Source organism: Nannospalax galili, unplaced genomic scaffold (assembly GCF_000622305.1).
Source record: "Nannospalax galili isolate Female #2095 unplaced genomic scaffold, S.galili_v1.0 scaffold127, whole genome shotgun sequence".
Lineage (NCBI taxonomy): Eukaryota > Metazoa > Chordata > Mammalia > Rodentia > Spalacidae > Nannospalax > Nannospalax galili.
In genome coordinates, this window is record NW_008360326.1 from 13,301,922 (window position 1) to 13,326,199 (window position 24,278).

General features: G+C 44.8%; 1 protein-coding gene across 1 annotated transcript in view; it reads right to left on the reverse strand.

Annotated features, from left to right (window-relative positions):
• Positions 1-23,810, reverse strand: part of Irs1 (insulin receptor substrate 1) — a 64,390-nt gene extending 40,580 nt beyond the window's left edge. The window contains exon 1 of the mRNA XM_008825840.3: positions 19,341-23,810. Coding sequence (XP_008824062.1) covers positions 19,362-23,039 — 3,678 coding nt within the window. The 5' untranslated portion in view covers positions 23,040-23,810 and the 3' untranslated portion in view covers positions 19,341-19,361. The remainder of the gene's footprint in view (positions 1-19,340) is intronic.
• Between the last annotated feature and the right edge of the window lie 468 nt (positions 23,811-24,278).

Consider the following 24,278-nt stretch of genomic DNA (forward strand, 5'->3'; position numbering starts at 1 on the left):
TTTCTAACACCAAAAAAAAAAAAAACTAAAAAAAAAAAAAAAAAAAAACAGATTAAATAAGAGCACAGGAAGCAAATGTCTAGCTGTACCCTAAGTTGTGCAGAAGACAGGACATGAAAAAGATGTGGAAAAGTGTGTCGGTTTTGGAAACAATCACAAAATTAATTGAAGGTTTAAGAATTAACAGTGATGAATGAGTATTAAAAATGAGTCACATTAAGGAAAAACTGATGACTGTCTTCACCAAGGTCTTTAAACACATGTAAAAAGAAACCTGTCATAAAAGGCCAGTGGACTGGCGAAGCAAGCTATGGCACAACTCTACAAGGGTATTAATCAGCAATTTTCAAAAAAAGGCACGATCATGTCACAGAAAGATGCAGATGGGTATAGTCAATGCATGTTGCTAATAAGTTTAAAAAACTCCGACTGATAAAGAAACATAGTAAAATTATTGCCACTGTATAGAAAGAATACATAGACCAGTGATTTCCAAAAGTCAAGAGCAGTTAAATGGATGAAAAGCAGGGAATTCTTTAAAGACTAAATTATTTTGCATGGTAACAGTGAACACAACATATTAAGAACTTTTCAAAACCCATAGAATTTTACTGCACAAATAAAAATTTTGATGTATGTAAATTTTTAAAAAATAATTTGGGAGGTCAGGGATCCCAGATGGAAATAGAATGTGACAAATGAATCTCAGTGTTACAAACGCAGCAAGGAACCTCCCTGAAGGAAGTGGGAAGACAGGGCTCACCCAAGTACAGGAACTGGGGAGAAAAGGACTGTGTGAGAGAATAGTTAAAAGAAAGTGCACACGGCACTGTCCTCTAGTTGGTAAAGTTGCTTCTCAGAGGAGCATGGGTTAACAATTCTGATGCAACTCCACAGAGCATCAGAATTCCACACACAGCAGACGTGAATAGTGACTAACTACATGAAAGATGAGTCAGGCTTCTCACTACTGAAGTAGAAAGTGCCAGATAACCAAAGGAAGAGGTTAGCATGGACCATGTAGAAGTGGATTAGAGTTAGCAATGGGAATACAAAGTAATGTTCAGCTTACTGAAGATACGGACAGTCACACACAGAAATGTGTACAGATTATACATGTATACTAACATATGTGTGTACGTACATGTTTTGTTGCTCTGTCAACTAAAAAGTTTAAAAATGCAGTCATATTCCAATAACAGCAAACTCACCTATGTCCAGATCTCAGTGTCTAATAGAGAAGTTCAATAAAAAGAACCAGAGTTCCTTAGAGAAATAAATGGTTCTAGGACGGGGGCAGATAACAGAGATGATGATCTTGGAGCATCTTGTAGAGTCAGAAATTAAGAAAATGCTCAAAACAGCACAAAATCAACAATAATCACAGTATGTCAAAGGGATGTCAAAGGGATGCAGGAGCTGATCAATGAAGCTAAAGCTGGAACAATTTAAGCAACAAAATAATAAACAGAATTGTGTTTCCACCCAATTTATAAAGTAAATAGTCATGAATATGTACGTATATAGATATAGTTGAATAAATAAAAAAAGAAATTTGTGCAAAGCATATATACAAATAACTGTCCATACCCTTAGTATGGGTTATGTATGTAAAGTGTCATCCTTCTAAAAGTGCAAAATTAAAACCCTGTGAAAAGTGCACAATGGAAACTTCCCAGTGAGAAAACCTGGCCAGCATGACCTCAGTGAACTGTAACCTTGATGAGTCATTGATGTTGGTAGTGCATCCATTTGCTCTAATGGGTTGAGATGGCACTGCATCACTGTGACCTTCATTCCCTCAAACATATGATGCTAGTCTAATCAGGAGAAATACATAATAAATCCTAAGTAAGGGCATCCAACAAAGTACCTGACCAGTAGGCCCTCAAACAAGTCACTAAACAGAAGGAAAGTAGGGGAGACTGACATGGCCTAGAGAGGATGAGGGGATAAGGAGACAATGCAGTGTGGATCCCGAAGGGGCCCCAGGCACTGACATAAAAGGACAGAAGGGGAAAAGTGAGGAGCTCTGAATAAAACATGGTCTTTAGTTAACAATAACGTGCCACGCTGGTTCATTAATTCAAAAAATGTACTTGCACAAGATGATAATAAAAAGGGAAAACTTGGTAATTCTACATACTGCCTTTGCCGTAATATTTCTTCCAGCAATGTATGAAGTCAACGAGAATATAAAATACATAATGATATCAAAATAAAACCTTCTTAGATAAGAACAATTTCAAGATGTTAATCTTTCCTCCCAATTTGTATAAAAATATACCAGAGAAAAGCAAATGTATTCAATTTTTTTTTCATGTAATCTTTCAACAAATTTTTAGAAAGGAAGGATAAGTACATACATATTACTGGATTTGAATATAATCTTTAAACGAAAACTTAATACCTAATAAAAATTCCTCACATCCAGGGTTGCAATATAAACTGGGGTCCATGACTCTGCAGACATGTGGCCCAGTACACACTGGTGGCCCCAGCTGCCATCTGTTCTAGATCAATTGGATAATTTCTCTCAAGCACATACACACAGACTTCAAATAACTTTTTTATGATATCAGAAAAATCTGACTTTCTTTCACTGGGGAGTCATAAGACAGCCTTAATCATGACTGGTAAAGCCACACACACAAGAAAAGGCAAGTAAGTATTTACGTACAGGCAAAAGAAGTCATGAGTTTTAGGAAACTGAATGAATGAATCAGTGTGGTCAACTCTTCGAGTGCATGGGAGGGAACAGAAGCCTTTGTTCCTTCTTTCAGTAGCTCTCATTTATCCCTGGGGAAGGTGGCTCTTTACAACCTTCTCATCCGAACTGTCCTCAAGAACACAAGCTTCAGGAAGGCATGAAGTATGCATTTCACTGCAGAGCTATCTGTCAAGTGCTCAGCAAAAACTCAGTAACTCCTCATTAATTAGCCAGAATATTCTTTCCTGTCTGGTCTACAAACATTCGAGTCTTCAGAAATTCCCCCACTACACTCTTCACAACCTTCTGGAAGTCTATTTTGTCCAACTTTTGTACTATAACAGTACAATATGCTGTAAATGGAAAGATTTAAGCCAATGTTCAAACCCGCCAGACAATGGTAACACCATCAAGCAAAACTCTTTGTCCTCTTCAACAACACGGGATTCTGGTTCACAAATAATAGATTGTTTCCCATACTGGGTTCTAAAAACACATTATCCAATATTCACTCAATTCATATCTAGGTACCACAAACAGGATCTAAAATACCAGACTCATCCCACCAAGTATTTAAAGCTTGCCAACCATGTGGACACAGAAAAAAATCTCCCTCAATAAAAGATACATACCTATTGGAAAATATTTTCAAGCTTTACAAAGCAGTATAAGTATCAAAGGGCAAAGAGAACTGAACCCTATAAAAAATAAAACAGAATATACTTAAATGATAGAATTTAAGCAAATGAGAACTTTATACAAAGCGATAGCAATTTTGGTTGTTGTAAGTAAATTTTCTTGGCTCTTAACCTTAACTCTCCATATTTGAAATGTCACATGTTTTAGAATTGCTGTAGCAGCGTGCATCTGAGCTTACAATATTTATTTTATTATTTTGGTTGTAATATTAACTGAACTTCAAAAGCAAGTATGGAAATGAATATTAGGGACTAAAGGGGAAAGCCTTAAAATCTTAGCAACTAATGATCAATTTCCTGGGCGAGGCTTTAACAGAATTCTAACAATGGCCTTATTGGCCAAATAGAGTCACTGAAATGTAATTCCTTTTTCCCAAGCCCATATATTTGAGGGGCTGTCAATAGCATGTGCAGGAGGAATAGAGCAAAAAGACATATTAGAAGGGGGTTTATGAGTCACAAACTTAATAACTGACCTCTTCTAAAAATAGAGATAACTGATATAATAGTTTTTCCCATAATTTTCTCATTGCTTTTGATATCATAGATCAGTGAGCTACAATTAGCATCAAAAGCACTGTCTTAATAGAAGAAAAGTTGATGAACTACTGTTGGAGCTGAGAAGTAAGTCCTGTCACAACACAGCAAAGTTTCTGTCAATCTTCAAAAGGAATGACTTGGGAAACAGAAGTACCCAAAGCTTTAACATTCACCGCAGGTGCTGAGGATTCGGCCCAGTAGGTAAACTGCTTTCCACACAAGCATGAGGACCTGAGTTTGAATCCTAAGTATCCACATTAAAAAGTCAGCATGATGGAACACATCTGTAATCCCAGAACTGCAGAGGCAGGAGGATCCCTGGCACTCACTGGCCAGCTAATCCACCCAAATTTGGCAAGCTCCAAGTTCAGTGAGAGATCTTGCCTGCCTCAAACAATAATGTAGAGGACAACTAAAAAGACACTCAGTATCAACCTCTGGCTTCCTTACATTCATGCACACATGCATGCACATATGCACACACATGTACACAAAAAATACACGAACACGAGATACACCACAATTTCAGACATAGAAATGAGACGTCTGTAATGAATTTTACCCAAGTTTTCATATCTAAACAGACCATAAGGGCTCTAGTATTTTATCTATATTTCATTTCTCTGATTTTGCTAAATCTGATTTAATTTTTAAAAATATTTGACAAACGAAATGGTTCAGGGTACTCAAAGCACATTCACACTATTGGTGTTTTGGTTTAAATTTTTCTAAGCCATCCTCTTTCCTGCCTGACGGCTCCTTTCTGAACTGTCGATGTGCAAGTTTTCAATTTAGCAGGGGTTTTGTGAACACTAACGTGGACAATGGAGTCATGGAGTAAGTGATCCTGCTCTTAAATAGTTCATAACTTCTGATAAAGGGAGCAGTGTGAACCTCTTAGCCACAGGAAGAATAAGTATTGCTACCACCCCAGGAAAGGGCAAACTTTCTGGAAGAAAGAGAAGCTGAGGCTAAGTAAACTTGAACTCAGAGAATAAAATTATACATGTCACTGTGGTCATTTAAATCTACTTACTTTTAAAAAATATATCTCTTAAAACACAATTTAACTTATGCTGGATATTCACTCAGAACTCTTTAGGTCTATCATGTTTTCCTAAACACCTCCTGTCACCATTTTTTAAAACACTATTCCTCAGGCTGGAAAAAGGAAAAAAAAAAAAAAGAAAGTCTGAAAGTTTCTTATCTGTAGACTCACAATTAATCCTATCAGTGGAGTTGGGAGGGGCCAAATGAGGCTCTGTTCTTACAAAAGAGACACATTCATTAAAAATCCACCTAAAAGGAGCCAGTGAATGAGATCCAATTGGGTGGCAGGGGGTTTTGTTGTGCACTTGACAAAGCAAGGACACTTTCCAAGAGCTCATCTAAGACAGCTTGGTGGGAAGCAGGCTTTGAAGACATAATGACATTCCTTTAGTGAGTTTCCTGCTGCAGGCTAAAAGCCTGGCCATTCATTTTTCCATCTAGAGACACATTCTTCACCCAGTTCAAAGGGCTGAGAAACAAGGCCGCACACTTTCTGAAGGTTGTCCCTTGTAGGGACTTGTGAGGGACCAAAGGTTCAGGCTGCAAAATATTTTTAAAGACTTAGTTTTGGAAATACAACCTTTTTATTACACTGTAGTTCCCACCTCCTAACCCTCCTTCCAACCCTCCTCCCAACCCTCCCCCCCACTCTCAAACCCAAACACACACATACATACGTAAACTCTCTCTCTCTCTCTCTCTCTCTCTCTCTCTCTCAAGTTCAGGCATAAGGGAAAGTTTTAATTATACTCTTGGTGAATTCCAGGGTATTCAACGAGTGGAAGTATTTTCAGAAATTATTTCATTATGCAGTCTTTTTAAAATGGAATATTTATATTCCTTAATCTAACCAGAGGGAATGGGATCTGCTTTGAAAGGAAGTTATTGTTTAGCTGCGGTTCAAAGAGTGTGCTGGAATTGGGAAGGGGGGCAGATGGGCAAGTCGTAGGAGGGGTGGGTAGATGGGAGCTGCCAAAATCACAATATAAATACCGCCAGTTCAACTAGCTAGTTGAAACTTTTGGCCCCCTCCCATCCTACCACCACATGTATTTTATACAGTATCCTGTTTTGTTTTGTTCTGTAACCTCAAGAACATTTAAGGCATTTGAGATTCTGGTAAGAGGAAAATGTAAACACTTTCTGGTGGACGGGCTGGCAGAGCTGGGGGAAGTACTTGCTTTCAGTGAGACGTTGCAAACCCTTTGTGTTTGCTTTCCAATAATCAGCAATCCTGCCTTACCAATACCTACACTTGCGCTCAGGTGGCAAAACTCTCCCAAAGCATTAAAAAATCCCAGACTCGGGGCTGGAGAAATGGCTCAGCAGTTATAGAACACTGACTGTTATTGCAGAAGACCCAGGTTCAAATCCCAGCACCCACATGGCAGCTAACAACTGTCCAAAACTCCAGTTCCAGGGAATGTGACAGTCTCTTCTGTTCTCCATGGGCACTGCAGGACACGGGTGCACTTACCTACATGCAGGCAATACAGGCATACACATAAAATAAAAATAATAAATAAAATATTTTTTTAAAAAATCCCAGACTCACCCTCCACCTCTCCCCACACAGACTAGTCCTCTACACAGCCAGTTCTCATCTGGCCCAGCTTGTGGCATCAGGTCAGGCTATCTACCAGGCAAGAGTCGGTGGGAAGATGTTCTCTGGCTCTGGGTTTCCTTCCAACCATCAACATACCAAACAAGATGTTCCTGCTGGTGCAATAGTGGAGCGTCTAGTGTATGTACAACCAGCAAATTTTTGACTGGATATAATGCCCACCCCTAGGGATAGAACACACATCTTGTATTATAGACCCAGCTAACCCCCCATGGCAGGGGAGAATATAGGTCCCAGTGGGAAGACACTGTAATTGCTTTGTTAGATGGAAATGATACACCAGCTAAAGTAGTGACCAAGCATTTATGTTTACACCCATAGGGTAAGTTATTACAGCAGTCACTGTTTAGATGTTCTTGCTTCTTGCTGTGTGTGTTTTTATAGTAGATGGAATCCCACTGAAATGGGCCAACAGCCCATGGAAAACAAATGATGCAGGGACCCAAAAGTTCAGTGCCTTACAGTGGGAGGAAGATCATCCCATACCTATCACCCCCTCCATGGCTCAGGGACCTTTGTGGAAGAGGTTGGTGGAAAAAATGTAAGAGCCAGAGGAAGGGTGGGATGTTACCTGGAAGTGTCTTCTGACCACTACACAAGCTATAGTAACACCTCCTTCCCACGCTCACCAAGGAATCAATGGGGAGTCAGTTACCCCTCCCACCCAATTGGTCAACCTTAGCTCCATGTGGGGGAGGGACTAAGGATATATAAGAACACCATAGGGCACTTGTCTCATTTAGTCCAGCTGTTGGGAAGTCACAGGATCTGTATTTAAGTGTGGACTTTCCAGTGCAGCCATAATTGGGGGGCGGGGGGGGGGCGCACTATGCTCTGCTAGCAAACCCAATAAACATTAAGATTTTAAAAAAAAAAGAACAGAGCTAATGGAAACCTTAATTAATCCACCAAAGTTGATCCCATTTTGGCAAATCCTTTGGTCTTTGATTTTTTATTCCTATTTTTCACCCCCTTAAACTTCATCGTGTGTGTATATATATATAACTTGCTTCAAGTTATTTCTGGAAAAATGTGTTAAAAATTGCCTCTCTTTGAATTAAAATAAAAAGAAATATTGTATAAAATATAGAAAAAGTCATTAAAAACTTAAAAAAGGATAAGATCACTGCTGGGTAAGAAAGTTGGTCTTCTTTAAGTGTGACGCTAGATAGGCTGACCAGGCTCCAGTGGATGAACTCACACAAAGACATTTGGAGACACAAACTTGATTAATAGGCCTTAGAATGCATGAAATCAGGTAGCGTGGATATGAGGGGGTGCAGATAGGGAAGCAGGGGGTCTAAATATGATTAAGATGTATTATATGAAATACAAAAAACTTCAATTAAAAATAGATACTGAAAAAAAAGAAGAATCTAAGACAGATCCTGTCAGCCATTGCACCAACCACCAATGGTACTAAAAGAGCCTCCAGTCACCTTCTTATGTTTTCTTTAGAGATGAGCTTGAAGGACCTATCTAAGAAGAGGCATCTTCAAATGAGAAACTTAGCTTTTGAAGGGATGATGTTACAACAGAACATGGGACAGAAAACAATGTGTCTCTTTCACAGTCTTGCTGTTCTCTCAATTACATTGCTGTCCCGGCACTTAAGGCAGTTCCTGCGCTCTGCCTCACAGCACTGCCCCTCCTCCTTGTGCTGCACTGCGCAGTAACATATTTCCTTATTTGTTTATTCGACATACTCTGTAAAGTGCCAAAAGGACAAGGACACTGTCATCCAAGTTTCTCCTGCCTGACTCACAGAAAGAACTTAATAAAGATTTTTGTAAGAGAACACAAGCATTCAGGTTTTTCATTGAAAATTAAAGAAAGAATTCTATCCTGTTATGAAGAAACTAGGAGTAAGAGTTACAAAATCTAAGAATCATTGTATTCTAAATGTCCAACATGCAACTGATAAATGTTAACAATGACAAGTCACATTTGTAAGTGTTACACACTACAGCATAGAGTAACGAGGCCTCTCTCACCAAGAAGTATTATATACTATTTATCTCTTAAAATTAGGCATGGTGGGCTTGCTGGGGAGATGGCTCTGTGGGTAAAACACCACACAGCATGAAGGTCTGAGTTTGAAACCTCCAAACATGGATAGGCCAGACACAGTGGTACATAACTATAATCTCAGTACTCCTAAGAGGAGGTGGGAGGCAGAGCTGGGAGAACCTTTGGACCCTCACAGGCCAGCTAGCCTGGAATACACAGCAGCAAACAACAAAGACTCCCTGTCTCTAACAAGACAGACCCAAGGATTGACACACTTGAAGTTGCCCTCTGACCTCTACACACTGGCTGTTGCATACACAAATACAGATGAACATGCATACGCACACATATATACACACGTCATACACGACAACAAAATAAAAGATTATTTTAAAGGGACATGGCTGTGTAAGTTGAGTTTTGACAAATAGGATAGAGCAGATGTGATGGACACAGAGGCTGGAAAGTATTTACACATCTATTGCTTCCTCTCTCTTCCTGCTGGCGACCCACACAATGCCATGAAGTCTGAGCTAACCTACTGGGAACACATGGGCCAATCAGAAGCAAGCACCATCTGGAGCATCATCCTCAGACATATGAGGAAGGGCATCTTCCACCTCAGACAACCCAGGCAGACAAGCAGCCCAGCCCAAATCACCATTCTTCAGAACAGAGACCCAATAAATTTCTGATGTTTTAAAGAATCTAGTTTTGGAATGGTTTGTTATATCTCAAAAACTAAATGATACCAATAGCTAAGAAACTTGATGACCTCATATGTAAGTTTTCTCACTTCCCCTTATTCCAGATAACTAGAAGAAAACTGACACTAACACTGTGAGTATACTCTTGTGGGCAAATCACCAAAGAATAAGCAAACACTGATAATTCTGATATAAATATTATGTATTCTTATATTCTTGAAAATTTCTATTTTGTAACAGGAACCCTCTCATTTAGATAGTAGGATATCAGTCATTTATGTGTTGACCACTAGAAAAGGTCTCACTTTGGTTCAAATTAGAAATCACCTCAGCTGTATGCCACAGGAGAGGAGAGACACTCCATTCCACTACTGTCCAATGGAGGTCACGAGATGAGATCACAGGGTAAAGAAATTTCTTTAAATATGTTGAAAGCACACTACTCTCAGAATTTGAAATGAAAAAACTAATTCCACTAAAAGCACTGTCTTTTGAACTCTCAAAAATATGAGCCCTTGGAATCCAGAAATCTCCAAAAGAATCCTTAAACTTTATACTTAATCCTACCACATTACACTAAGAACTAGTTATTCATTTCATCTAAGGAACAGTAGGAGCACTTGAAAACTACCACACAAGGGAAGGGAAGATAGAAAACTAATAATGATGTGAAATTTTAGTGTTTGGAAACTTAGAAACCGTTATTTTCTCCATTTGTACAAATGCCTTGACACTAGGAAAGTCAATCAGTTCTTAGCCAATAGTTCTCACTTCTACTGGGTTAGACCAAGTCTCTAGTAGCTTCTTATACCTGAGGGTTCAAAAGAACCTCTTATCCATGTATTAAAAAAGCAAGGAGGTTTTTGTATAAGGTGCATTATTTGCTATGATCTTGTAGAGCCCAAACTTAGGATCAGAGTGTATTCTTCCACAGAAGACTTTGAGGAGCTGGAAATTTAACCAAATTTATATTATTAAGGTTCAAAATAAACAGACAGGGAAACTCTGGAAGATAAACAAACAGCCAGCAGTGATGGTGGCCTGGGAGAAGAGAAAACAAACAAAACAGGTAGGAGAGACTTGTTTTCTACTCTCTACCTTAAAAAGGAAACTATGTTTAAAAACGAAAGTATGTAAACATATTGCATACTTCAATTTTAAAATGGTGTAAATATCAGCAAAGGAAACAATTATCAGAGTGAAAGAAAGCCTACAAAATGAAAGAAAAATTGACCAACTATACATTAGACAGGGGATTAGTATCTAGAATATATAAAGAACTGCAAAAATTAAACACCAAAAAACCATGCAACCAGTAAGTGGGTTAATGAAGTGACAGTTCTCCATGTGGGGGCTAGAGAGATGGATCAGTGTTTAAGAGCACTGGCTACTCTTACAGAGGACCCAGGTTCAGGTCCCAGCACCCACATGGTGGCTAACAACCATCTGTAACTCCAGTTCCAGGGGCTCTAAGGCATTCTTCTGTCCTCCATGGGCACTGCATGACCCAGGTGCACTTACAGACATAACACTCATACTCAGAAAAATAAAAATAAATAAATGAAATTTTTAAAAAATATAAATGGCCAATAAACATTTGAAACAGTGTTCAACATCCTTATCTAAGAGAAGTGCAAATTAGAACTATATCAAGACCACATCTCACCCCAGTCAGAATGACAACAAAAGCTGGTGAGGATGTGGAGAAAGAGGAATCCTTATATATTGCTAGTGAGAGTGTAAACTGGTATGGCCACTATGGAAGTCAGTGTGAAGGTTTCTCAAAAAACTAAAACCGGAACTACCATGTGACCCACCTATATCAGTCCTGAGTATACATCCAAAGAACTCTAAATCAACATATCACAGAGATACTTGCACATCCGTGTTTATGTTGTACTATTTACAACAGCTAAGAAACAGAACCATTGTAGACACCACCAACCGATGAATGCATGAAGAATATGCAGTGTGTGTACACAATGAAGATTTTCAGTCATGAAGAAAAATGGAATCAGGACACTTGGGAAAATGGATGGAACTGAAGATCAATACAACAAACTGAGAAAGACAAATAGCATGAGTTTTCTCTCCTATGCAAAACGTAGATTAAAATTTATCTCTGTGTGTCTGCGTGTGTAGGTCATGAAAGGAGAGCTGGAACCATGAGAGGGGAGGAGATCTTAAGAGTGGTAGGAGAGGAGAAGAAAGAGTGTAATGGAATACACGTGACATGAAATCATAAGGGAGATTATTTGGGAGGAGGAAAGGGATCAGCAAGAGGGAGAGTGAGGGATGAAGGACAGTAGGGGAGGGTATACATAAGAACGAAGCACTCACTGTACAAGTATGAAATCCTGAGCAGTATGAAGACCTAAATGTGCTTCCCAACACTCATGTAAAGAGTGATAATACCTGTAATCCCAATGCTGGGGAGACAGAGACAGCAGGGTCCCTGGGGCTTGCTGGACAGCTAGTCCGGCTGAATCAGTGAGTTCCATCCTATCTCAAAAATTAAGATGGAGCTTATTAAGGAAGTCAACTCTGGTCTCCAGTCTCAAACTCTGGTCTCCATATACATGTGCATATACATACACTAACATGCATACACACATACAACACATGCACACGCACACACACACACACACACACACACTTACAAATCTGATTATTTCCACTACTGAAAGTTAAAGGTATTCTTTTATTAAATCTATTGAGCCCTTCAAATAATTTAAAAGTGAACAGAGAAATGATCCTTGGAGAAGATCAGATGAATGACAGATTACATAGTAATTATCAAATATTCCAGTGGCGTGCAAGAATGTGTGTGTGTGTGTGTGTGTGTGTATGGTGGGTGTGGGTGTGTGGTGGGTATGTGTGTAAGTGCATGTGAGGAAGTCAGAGGACAACTTTTGGAAGTTGGTTCTCTCATACCACTGTGGGTTCCAGGAATTGAACTCAGTCAGGCTTGCATAGCAAGACTTTTACCCACTGAGCTATCTTGCCAGCCCAACAGCTATCTTTTGTTAGTGCTGATTTTTAAAACAATTTAGTATGTTACATATCTTTGCTGAAAGCAAGAAATAAAACTTTCAGTGCACCAACATTATTTATTTGCAATACTATGAACATCTGAAATAAAACTGCAGCTCTTTGATCACTGCAGTAAATACAACTATCAGATTCTCAAGATTAAATGATACTGATCGGAACATGACCTAAATATGTTGGGGTGGATCAGAGAACTTGCGTCAGAACACTTTTGGTCAAACAAGAAAAACAAAACAAAACAAAAAGGAGCAGGAAAGCAGGTAAGTGCAAAAAAAAAATCTTAATGGCAAAGGGGAGTCATGAATGGAACTCAGCTTGCTGAATAAAGCATTCAGGGTAAAGAAATAAAACCACTATATCTCCCCTGTGCTTCAAGACAGACACAGCTAAAATTAATGTCTGACCCAAGTATTCCATTCTACTGTCACAGGGAATGAAGTGACAGAAAGGGGGCTGAGAGCGACACAGAGCCTTCTCCATGGAAACACATCATTTTAAAAATCCTATTATTCAAAGATCACCGACTCACTGAAGAAACACAAATGACATTTATCCTACAAATTTATTTTAACAAATAGATTATAGCAGAGCTTGTAGTAAGAATCTTATTAATATGGAAAACAATCACTCTCACCATAGATGACAATTTATCTGCACCATCCCCCTTTTTCTATGAACTAAGGTTGGAAAAGACAACTACCATTTTTACAAGGTGAAAACAGAAGCAAGCTAATGATGCTTAGTAGTCTATCATTTAAAATAGCCTCATAGTCGTTTTTAAACTGTTTCATAATAGTTTAAAGTACATGGGTATTATACAACATTAAGATGCAAGTTTTAAATTGAAACCCAATGCGATTATGCCTTTTAAACATGTTTCAATCATAACAGGTTTTTTTTGTTTGGTTGGTTTTTGGTTTTTTTGGTCTTTTTGAGACAGGGTCTCCCTGTAGCCCCAGCTGTCCTGTAATTCCCTATGTTGAACTCATAGAGATCTGCCTGCCTCTGCCTCCCGAGTGCTGGGATTTAAGGAGTGTGCCACCACGCCTGGCCCACCAATCATAACATTTTAAGAAGAATTTTTAAAATTGGCCAGGCAGGCATGGATCCACAAGGCAATGATAAACAATAAATCAAATACCTAATTATAAATGCAAGAGAGTATCTAGTACTCTTAAGTGCCCCAAAAGTCAAGTATTAATATGAAAAAAGGTCACGGAATCTTTAATGATAAATTGACTTCAAACCAAATTCACAAGAAGTTATTTTCCTTGAAGACTATTTCCAGGAACTCTCTAACATGAGGAAATAATGGAGGAAATGGCTTTTAAACAAAACAAAAAGAAAGTTAAAATTATGAAGTGATAAGGGATTATCAACCCATCAATAGAAGGAACCATTTATAATTAACTTAGCTTGGAAACCCGACTGTAGTAGGGGGTGGAAAAGGAGCGAATGAACAGTTCTGAATGAAAGTCTACGGACAACCATTCAATGATTTATGAAGCCTGCCTAGAGATGTGAACACCATGGGAGTCTTTGAATAAATGAGTAACTCCACGGCCAAGACAACACTAGCTCAGTCAACAGAACACACACATTAACAGTTTAGCTAACTCATCCAAAACCTTAAAGTGCAAAAAGAGAACAGGACAGCACACATTTTGGCTGCAATAGAATTGCTGAGCTGTTTCATACACCTACCAGAGGAAAATAAAATTGCACAAAAAGTTGTGGTAGACTTGCTACCATCCCCAGTTGACTTCTCACATTTCTCATTCATTCACTTAAGTGGATATCTCACTAGAGAATTCTGATGGCACAAATGAGAAATGTTAAGCATAAACAGACTACCCACAAGAAGGGGAGCTTCCCAAGAGAATAAATGTTGAGTAATGTCAAGGACATGCATTGGTTACAGCCTGACCTATGTTGTAGGGCATGATGCTTCTAACAGCTGACCTTAGGAAGCAGAAAATAGCAAGTGATTTGTATTTCCACACAATGTTTTATTTTTAAAAGGGAGGAGAGGCATTCAATCCAGTTTGGAGATGGTTCCAAACACTGAGGTAAATACAATCGGGGGAAGGGGGTGGTCTTAAAGTCTGTTAAAACATGAAAATGCCCCCTCTAAACAAAAACGGGTCAAAAAATTAGTCCTGAGTCAATGGACCTTCCTTCCAGGCCTCCATTTGCCCAGACAGAGAATTTCACACACGGGCAAGAACAGGACAGATTAGGGCAGCCCAATGCACTTTCTACTCTGACCCTGTCTACAGCTTATGAACAAAGACTTCTCAGCACAGATGACTCATAAAAGAATATCAGTCACTTGCTCCAAATCATTCCTATGAAAAGTTTGGAGCTGCAAAGAAAGTTAAAACAGTGTGGAACAAACATCTCCAGTTACTGATGAGGAAATAGGCCCAGGGAAACTAGGTGACTTGCTCAAGGTCACCGAGGCTAGTAAAGGGTACAAACTGTGTTAGAACCTAAGATCTCAGTCCTTGGGGCAGCTTTTTTCCATTGCATCATTAAAGATAGTACAAACTGGTTTTCCAGGAATTTTGATTAAATGGAAAAAAAAAAAAAAGATTAAAAAGTGGCATGCTCTTTTGAAGCCCAAGTCCCTTCCTTGTAAGGCAATGCTTAAGGTGTTTCAATAACCGATTATCATGTAAGGATGTATTCTTTTAAAGCCTAAGCATCCTAAACAGTGGCAGAAACTAAAAAAATTGTTAGATGCTCAAAAGCATTGAGGAGCAACTCTTTTCTCTGCTGTCAAGAAGCTCTCTTTCACACCAGGGCAGTGCTGGCATAGGTTTTCACCTGTGCTGTTTCCATGGGCACCTCAGCAAAACACTTCCCTTATGACTAATGAGTCAGTGATGAAGAGGGATGCTGGCTGGTGGGAAATGCTGGAGAGGAGAAAATACTTCCATTGTATTTTATTTTCTTTAACACCTTTCCCACCCCATACTCATGAACAAGCTTTCAAATCAGTTCGCCCAGCCTTCCCTGACAGGATGACACTGGTCAGAAACAAATGTTTGAAAAACACACTCGCGCTTCCTCAAAACTTTGGTTAGGCACACTCTTCAAGCCCTTTTCAATGAATCTGCGGATTGTCACAAGGCGCAGGCTGCAGCTTACGTTTTCCTTGTGCTGGGAGTTCTCCCGCAGGAAGAGAGGCTCAGTTTTCCTTGATCTTATCCAGCTCAGGTGCTCAATACAGTGTGTATTGTTAGTTACTGGAAAGAGCCTCAAGCACTTTCAAGGCCGAGGAGTTTTTCTCGGAATGATCCCTACGCAGGGCCAGCCACAGCACTTGTGGCTCCTTCTCCCTTCCATTAGCAAAGAGACATAAATGAGCCAGCCCCATCAGTCCTAACCCACGTGCTGTCTGTCGCGCGCTTCTGCTCGCAGACTCAAGTCGGGAAGATGAAGGAACGAGGCGGCGTCGTAGTAAACCATAGTAAAGAGAGGAGGGAAGCAAAATGGGGCATGTCACATGGTCACCGCCTGAATTTTTCTCAATTAAAAATAAGAGGAAGTGTGTGTTTCCGGCCTCTGTCACCCAGCGGCTGGGCTTTTTTCATTCTTGGGATTCTGGTGGAGATGCACGAATTAGGCTGAGGGCATCACATGCCCAGTCGGGGGCGGGCAGGATCTGGCTCAGCTTTTCAGGAGCCAGACGGAAACGGGTGGACCTCGAGGGGTGGGAGATTGCAGCCGCGGATGCCCGCTCCAAACCTTCCCGGCCGAGGCCCCGCCCCGGCCCCGCCCCGCAGCCGTCACTCACGCTGGCGAGGGCCAATCAGCACCAGGCGCTGCGCCCTCTCCGCCGCCACCACCACCCTCTCTGCCCGAGAAGGGGCCCGGTCGCCGGCGACTACCGAGACGAGCGGGGGCGGGAGCCTGGAGGGCGGACTCCCCAACCCCGCGCGCGAGGGGGCTCGGAGGAGGGGCGGGAAGCGGAGAGCCAAATAAAGAGAGGAATGCAGGAAGCGGAGGTGACCCGGGAAGAGGGAAAGTGCCAGGGCCCACAGGGTTAGCGTCAGCTCCGAAGGCCACAGGGGGCGAGGGGGAGGGAAGGGGAAGCAGCCGGGGAGGCTTGAAATCCGAGATGGCAGCAGGGAAAAACAGGGAGAGGAAGAGAATGGCAAAATTCTCTATTTAAAGGGCCCATAACAAAAGGACAAAAACAGAACCCCAGAGGGATGGCTCAAGAGTGTGTGCGCAAAATCCTGCCTGCTCTTCCTGCCAGGCTGCAGTTTCAACATTAAAAGGCAAATCTGAGGCATAAATGCTGGTCAAAGGTAGCTGGGTCACCATCCAGAGGCCCAGAAAATCCGTTTCCTTGGGTTCTTGGTTAACCCATGAAGGGAGTAGGCCACAAGTACTGTACTGTGAGAAGAAGGAAAACAGAAACGGGGCAGCGCCAGGACCATGAAGTAGGAGGTGGAAAACAAAGAGAATGGGAGGGGAAGATTTCTACAACACAACCTAGCAGTTCACAGCTAAGTTGGGGGTGACCCAGCCATGGACCAGAGAAAAGAGGCATCGCGAAGACGGTTGGATCAGTCCAGTCCTAAACACAAGAGCTAAATGCTTCATAGACCACTCTCCTTGAAGGGCCAGAGAAACATCCTAAACAAACCCAGCTGTTTAAAGGAGGGGCTGGAGGAAGCACTCTCAGCAGTTCTGTGCCTTTCATCACTTTGCAGGTTTCATCCCAGAGGTGGGAAGAAGAGGCAAGGATAAGGGTGGCAGAGGCACAGCTACCGGACACTCTGAGCAGAAGCTGTTAGCCCCTGGCAGGTCTGATCTCCTTCAGCTTCTGAGAATAATTGACTAGCAGGTAACACCTTTAAACTTAGCAAAAGCAGTCACAATTGAGGGTCTGAATGCACCTGGAAGGATTGGCTGCTGTGCCTATAACACACCATACACATGCACACACATTCACATCTTATAGATACACATTGTAGAATACTTTTTCTGGCATTTGGCAAAGTATGGTATATTGTCATTACAGGATTGCAAGAGGCCTAACTGATTTTTCTAGAACATCATTTTTCTCTAGGAAAGTTAAGAATGGAAAGTTGAAGATTAAATTTGAGAGGGGGGGTCATAGTGTACTTGCCACCTAAGGAGGATTTTCTTTTAAGTCTTTTTCTTAAAAATGAAAATTGGCTATTTGGTTTATTCTCTTATGTAAAAGGAAACCTAGGCAAATTTAGAAAACAAATGAGGGGAAAAGGGTTTTGTTTTTTTTTTTTTCCTTTTTTTTTTTTTTAAAAAAAAAAATCTCCTTTAAATCTCAAATTTCAGTTTTGCTGAATTTTCTTCAAGTTCCCCTTCATAAGTGAAGCACTGTAAAAATGCCAGTGTTGCAGGGATTTTTAACTCTCAAAAACATTCTTGGAAATAACCAAAAATTTTATGTTGGTAGGGACACAATCAAAATCTCTGTGCTCTAGTGAATGATGAAAACAAATGTTTGAAAGAAAAAAAAAAAACCAATATTTTTCATAACATATCACACAAAATCTTAATTTTAATGTTCATGTGCCTCTGTTTAGTTCTATGAAATAGAGAATGACAGGTATTGGACGCAGCCTCAAGACCATCTTGACCACATAATAATAAATACTTCTATTATGTATTATTATTTCCTATTGATAAAAGCCCAAGGCACAAATTAGTTTCTTATGAATAGAGGCTTATTAAGAAGGATAAATGCTTTTGAAAGCCCTTTCCGTGAAGCATATATAAAATTCACAAGGTAATCGGTTTGTCAGAATAAAGTGTTTCCAAATGCTGGTAACTTCTGCATTGCCAACTCATCACATTATTTGGGAACGACACTGCTCTCTTCTACCCACAATGACTGCCAGAAAATAGACTCACAGAACTAAGGACAGGCTAATTTCCTATTACAAATGTTTCTCATTTTCAATACAGCCTTGGCCACAGATGACCTAAAGCCAATTTTCAATATTTCTGAGGCACCTATTCTTGAACTTAAAGGAAAACAAATATCCTACAAGGGAAGAGTATGCAGTTCTGTCCCTAGGTTCAGCACAAACCAAAACAACCTCCTTTCCCTGACTTGATGTATGTTCTTTTCACCATCAAAAATGTTATGTAATTTTACAAAAGATGTTCAGTACGCCCCCCCCCAAATGATGTGTATGTGTTGCCTCCATGCAAAAGAAGACAACTGCAGACAGACTGGGATGAACTTCCGTAACTCTTAACTCATAATGGGTCCCAGACGCATGCAGTTTATTGCATATCCTGTATAAAAGTGGCCATGCCTGTGAGATGGTGGGTACATGTGTGGAAAACATTTCATGAATCTTGGTATGAGAACAAAAAGAAAATGTCACCCATAATTACTTTCTCTAGAGATCGGAGATAGATAAGTATTTCTCTCTAAATATGTGTGCCTAAAAAGCTCTTACTCTTGAATCTTTTTAGGACAGCCTGAATAAAAAGTGTTGCTGTTTATACTGTTTGGGTGATGTGCAAACACTGAGCAAAAGTACATACAGCCACTAGGTAAGATCACCCTCCAGAACTCTGAGAAAGGATCTTAAATGAAGGCTTTAAGTCCTTGTATTAACAAGTATTGTAAAATTGTCCATGAACTTTACAAACCTCAGAACTGGTATTACAGAGTGTAAGTCTTAAAATACTGCAGGAAGCACTTGGGTATTCTCAAATACAGAAGCCCTTCTGCAGCTGTGCCAATACATTTCTTTGATTATCTGCCAGATGTCATGGGGGGGTGAGCATGTGTCCCCTGACCCTCCCCCACCTGAAAGTGTATCTTCCCCAAAAACACTATAGGAAGGAGTGAGAAGGGACAGAGGTGAAGAACACAATTTAAGCATTAGGGTGAAAACACTTTTGTCTTCTGATTCTGCCAGCATGAAACGCACCTGCTGTGATGTCCAGTTGAGCTACTGACGGTCCTCTGGCTGCTTCTGAAAGCTGATGCTGGCATAGGCGCTTAATTCCTCGCTGGAGCGGCTGGTGGGGCTCGCCTCACTGCAGCCCGGGGGCTGGTGAGGGGCTGGGGAAGATGGGGGCTGCTGTTGAGGGGGGCGCTCCTGAGGGCGCTGTTTGAAGTCCTTGACCAAATCCAGGTCTATGTAGTTAAGTCCATTCTCCACCCCTGCAGCAGCCCCACACACTTGAGTCGGCTCCTTGGGAGCTCCCCCTGGCTCCCCAGGTTTCAGCCACACGTTTTCAAATGATGCAGAGCTGTGGCGTTTTACATCCTCACTGCTGCTGCCCCCGCCACCGCCCCCTACTGCAGCCCCTGCTCCAAAGGGCACAGTGTTGCCAGCCCGGGTGGCAGTAGGGGTTGAGGAGAATGTCTCGGAGCTATGCCTCCTCCGGCACCCTTGTGGGTCTGCTCGGATCACTTTGGCACTCTGGTTGCGGTTAGGACTGAGGTTCACCCTGGTGAAGGCGCTTATGCCCCCAGGTCCCTGAGGACCCCCCAGCAGGGAAGAGCGAGCAGCTACCTCAGCTGCTCCTTGAGGCGCAGCGGGAGAAGCAGAGGCTGTGGAAGACGACGAGGGAGCAGCTGCTGTGGCTCTAGGCAGGCTCACCTCCTCTGTAGCAATGCCTGTCCGCATGTCAGCATAGCTGACAGGGGCCACTGGAGAGGTATCCACGTAGCTCTGACGAGGATGACCCATCTGCATGGTCATGTAGTCACCCCGGCTACTGGGCACCAACCGGGTAGGCCTGCTAGCAGTGGCAGCCCCTGGAGGTGCCGGGCCCACTCTGCCCATCTCCCCACCACTCTCCTGCCAGGCTGCCCTCCGGCCTGGCCCCAAGTCCATGTTCATGTACTCCTCAGTGCCAGTCTCTTCCTCTCTGGGAGCTGGCTGGAGCTGGGGTGGACACCGAACAGAAGGGGAGCTACGGGAAGTCATGGGGCCAGCTAAATAGCCAGGCTGGTCACTCCCAAATTCAATATTCACATATTCCCCTGGACTCTTGGGCTCAGGAGGGTGCAGCGGAGTTTGTTGTGGCTGTTGCTGTTGCTCTCGAGCCCGAGGTAAGGTGCTGGCCTTGAGATCCCCCAGGGATAGCTTTGTGGGCCGAGGCAGGCGGCCGTTGGTCTGAGCAGCTGTGTCCACCTTTCGAGGAAGATGGGGCTGCAGGACATGGTGGTGGGGCCTAGCCCCACAGTAACTCCCACCAACACTGTCACTGCTGGTAGAAGAGGAAGAGTCTTCCGCAGTTGCAGTGTAGAGAAGGCGACCGGAGCTGGAGGAGAGGCGAAGATGCTGGTGCCGAGCACCCTCCTCTGACTCCCTGGGGCGCTGGGTGTGCTTAAAGGACCTTGGTAAGGAGTAGTAAGAGAGTACAGGCTTGTGCTGGGGGTCCTCTGGGCCGTAGTAGCAGTCTGAGGGGCTGCTAGTGTTGGAGTCCCCCACTGGGGACATGTTCATGTAGTCACCTGTGCAAGGCAAGAGTTTGCCACCGCTGCTCTCTACAGGTTTGGCATGAGTCAGGGCATGAGAATGATGGCCTGCTACGCCATTTGTCCATAGCTTCCCATAGCTGCTCCCAGAAGGGGCTGCACTGCTGTTGTTGCTGGACCGGCCTCCAATGTCAGGAGAGCAGCTGCCACTGGGGGACATCATCATGTAGCCATTGGGGTCAACTCTCTGAGGGTGGCGTCTGATGGGGTTGATGATCTGCTGTGGGGCAGATACACTCTTGGGGCTCATGGGCATATAGTCTCCATTTCCTTTTCGGTTGCTGGGTACTGGAGCCACCCCTGGGGACATGGGCATGTAGCCATCATCAGTGTGGAGGGTGGAGTCTGGACGATGGTGGCCACCACGACGCTCTAAGGCGGGCATCTCTAGCCCCTCCTCGGGATAGGAGTGGGTGGGCACAAAGGCAGAATGCCGGTAACTGGGCAGTCGGCCTCCACTGCCCCCTCCTGGTGGGTAGGTTGGCATCATCTCTGTATATTCCTCAATAGAAGCCACAGAGGACTGTGAGGGGGTCTTCTGGTGAGAAATGGTTGGCGATGTCCCTGCTGAGTGGGTTCTCTTCCGAAAGCGGTTATCCAGATCTGCAGCGTTGGCGGCTTCCTCCCCAGTCAAGGCTGGGCTTGTCCCCAAGTTAGCTCCTGGGATGTAACGGTGACCATTGCCACCCCGAGACAAAATGTAGTGACCATTGGGGGCAGCCAAAGTGGAGGTCCCCTTGCCACCCATGCAGATATAGTTGCTCAGCTCCTCCTCGCCCCGTGCCGGTGGGGTGTGGCCCAGGGAATCTGGAGTGACACTACGGAAGGAACTTCGGAAATCACAGGGACTAGAGCCATATTCATCAGAAGAAATGAAACCGCCATCGCTGGGAGAGCCGGACACAGAGGCACTGGACCGCCGGGGAAAGAGACAGTCTGAGGTGGAGCCGTGGCCACTGGTGCTACTGGACGACAGACTAACTGGGCTGGTGGCTGAAGGTGAGCAGCGAGAAGAAGGCATCGGGATGGAACGGCTGTGGTTGAGTGGGGGGTGCAGCCTGGAGCTACCACGATGCCGATGGGCGTGGGTCCTGTTGGTGCTAGGACTCACGGGGCTGCCGTCCACCGAGGCCGGGCGGGACATGGTGCCTTCGCCATCGCTGGAGGCGCGCACGCGGAAGGAGCCTGGCTTCCCTCCCGCCATGCTGGCAGGAGAGGTGGCAGTGATGCTCTCGGTGCGCGATCGGCGGGTCAGCCCCACCTGGCTGGGTGGAGGATTGTTGAGATGGTGTCTGCGGAGGGGGACGCTGATGGGGTTGGAGCAATTGGACGAAGACTGACTCTTGCTTCGAGGGCGAAACTCATCACTCATGGCCCGCATCGCCTCTAGGATGGTCTCGTGCATGTTCTGGGCCACCACGGAGTCATCTACCTGCATCCAGAACTCGCCAGGCCCTGTCACTGCTGAACGGCCCACCTCGATGAAGAAGAAGTTCTCGGAGTGGCCGCAGCGTCTGATGTTCATCAGCTGCAGCACCACAGCGGCTGCGTCGGTGTTCAGCTTCACGAAGCTGATGGTCTTGCTGGTCAGGCAGAGGCGGTAGATGCCAATCAAGTTCTTTGTCTGACCCAGGCCTTTGGGTTTGAGGATCACCTGCCAGACCTCCTTGAACGCAGGTCCTGGGCCCGTGTCTCCATAGCTCAAGTCCTCCCCTGCCTCCCCGAGGCCGGAGCTGCCGCTGCAGCTACCGCCGCCTCCTCCGGGGGCTGCGTCATGGTGGGCCTTTGCTCGGTTGTGCAGCTGCAGGAGAGCCTGGTACCAGCTGTCCTGCTCGGCCTCGCTATCCGCGGCAATGGCAAAGTGCTCGTCCCGGGTGTAGAGAGCCACCAGGTGCTTGTTCTTGGAGTCAGCTCGCTTGTTAATGTTGAAACAGCTCTCGAGGGGGATCGAGCGTTTGGGGGCGCTCGACTTGTGGCGCCACTTCTTCTCGTTCTCATAGTACTCCAGTCGCGCCGGGCCCCCGGCCTCGCTGGCAGCCCGCAGCACGAAAAAGCGCTTGTGCATACTCTTGGGTTTGCGCAGGTAGCCCACCTTGCGCACGTCCGAGAAGCCATCAGTATCCGGAGGGCTCGCCATGCCGCCGCCACTGCCGCGGAGCCGAGGGAGGCGCCGAAAAACTGGGTGGGGGGCGGAGGGTGGCCGATGCGGCCCGGCACATGCACTCGGGGCTGGAGGCAGCAGAAACCGGGACTCCCAAATCCGCCGCCCCCTGCGCTGGGGAGGGGCCGCCGGAGGAGGACGTAGCGGCTGAGCCAAGGAAGACAGCCCGACTGACTGGAGTTTAAGGGCGGTTCATGTCCAGGAGGGAAGGCAGTGAGTCTGGGGTGAGCTCAGCCACGATCTTCCGAAAAGCCAAGTGTCCTCGGAGTCGCCGCAGCCGGGAAGGAGCAGAGAAGCATCTCTCGCCACCCCCGATCGAGTCCCGCACCAGGAGGCAGCGGCGGTAGAGTCCCCGCTCGGCCCTCCAGGCGCGCGCGCCGTCCCTACTGAGTTCCCCTCTGCAAGTAGCGATTCCCGAGGCAAATTAAATATCCTTGGGCAGGGGGAGGCGGGCTGCCAAGTCCCAACGTTGCACGGGGTTCTCCCTCCTCCTCCTTCCTCGCCTCCTCCTCCGCCTCCTCCCACCCCCAACCGTCCCCGCCGCCACCCGCCGCCCAAATACCAGCTCAGTCGCAGAGACCGCGGCGCTGCGGCTGTTGCTGCTGCCGCCGCCGCCGCCCGAGGACGCGTCCTCTGCAGAGCGCATTCGAGCCTGTCTCGGCGGGCGGGGAGAGTGACTTTTCCACCCGCAACGCTACTGGGCAGCCGGGGAAGCCGAGGACGGTCCAGAGGGACGGGCTCATCCCTGCCCCTAGCTCCAGTCGGCAGGGGAGGAGGGAGGGACCAGGGGAGGGAGACGGGGGGTGCCGCTGCAGTTACTTCTCCCTCCTCCTCCTTCTCCTCCGAGACTTGCCGAGAGCCCCAACCAAAACAAGCGGCGGCGGCGTCTGGCACAGCGCGCCAGCCCCCTCCGACCGCGCCGCCGTCTCACTCGGGAGGAGAAAAACACGTGACGGAGCCTGTGCGCTCGGCAGGCCGGCCACCGCCGGGAGGCTCCAGCTTGGGTCTCTCGCTCGCTCTCTCCTTCTCTCCCTCTCTCTACATTCCGGCCGAACCCGCCCCGCGCGCCCCGCCCCCCTCCGACCGCGCCGCCGTCTCACTCGGGAGGAGAAAAACACGTGACGGAGCCTGTGCGCTCGGCAGGCCGGCCACCGCCGGGAGGCTCCAGCTTGGGTCTCTCGCTCGCTCTCTCCTTCTCTCCCTCTCTCTACATTC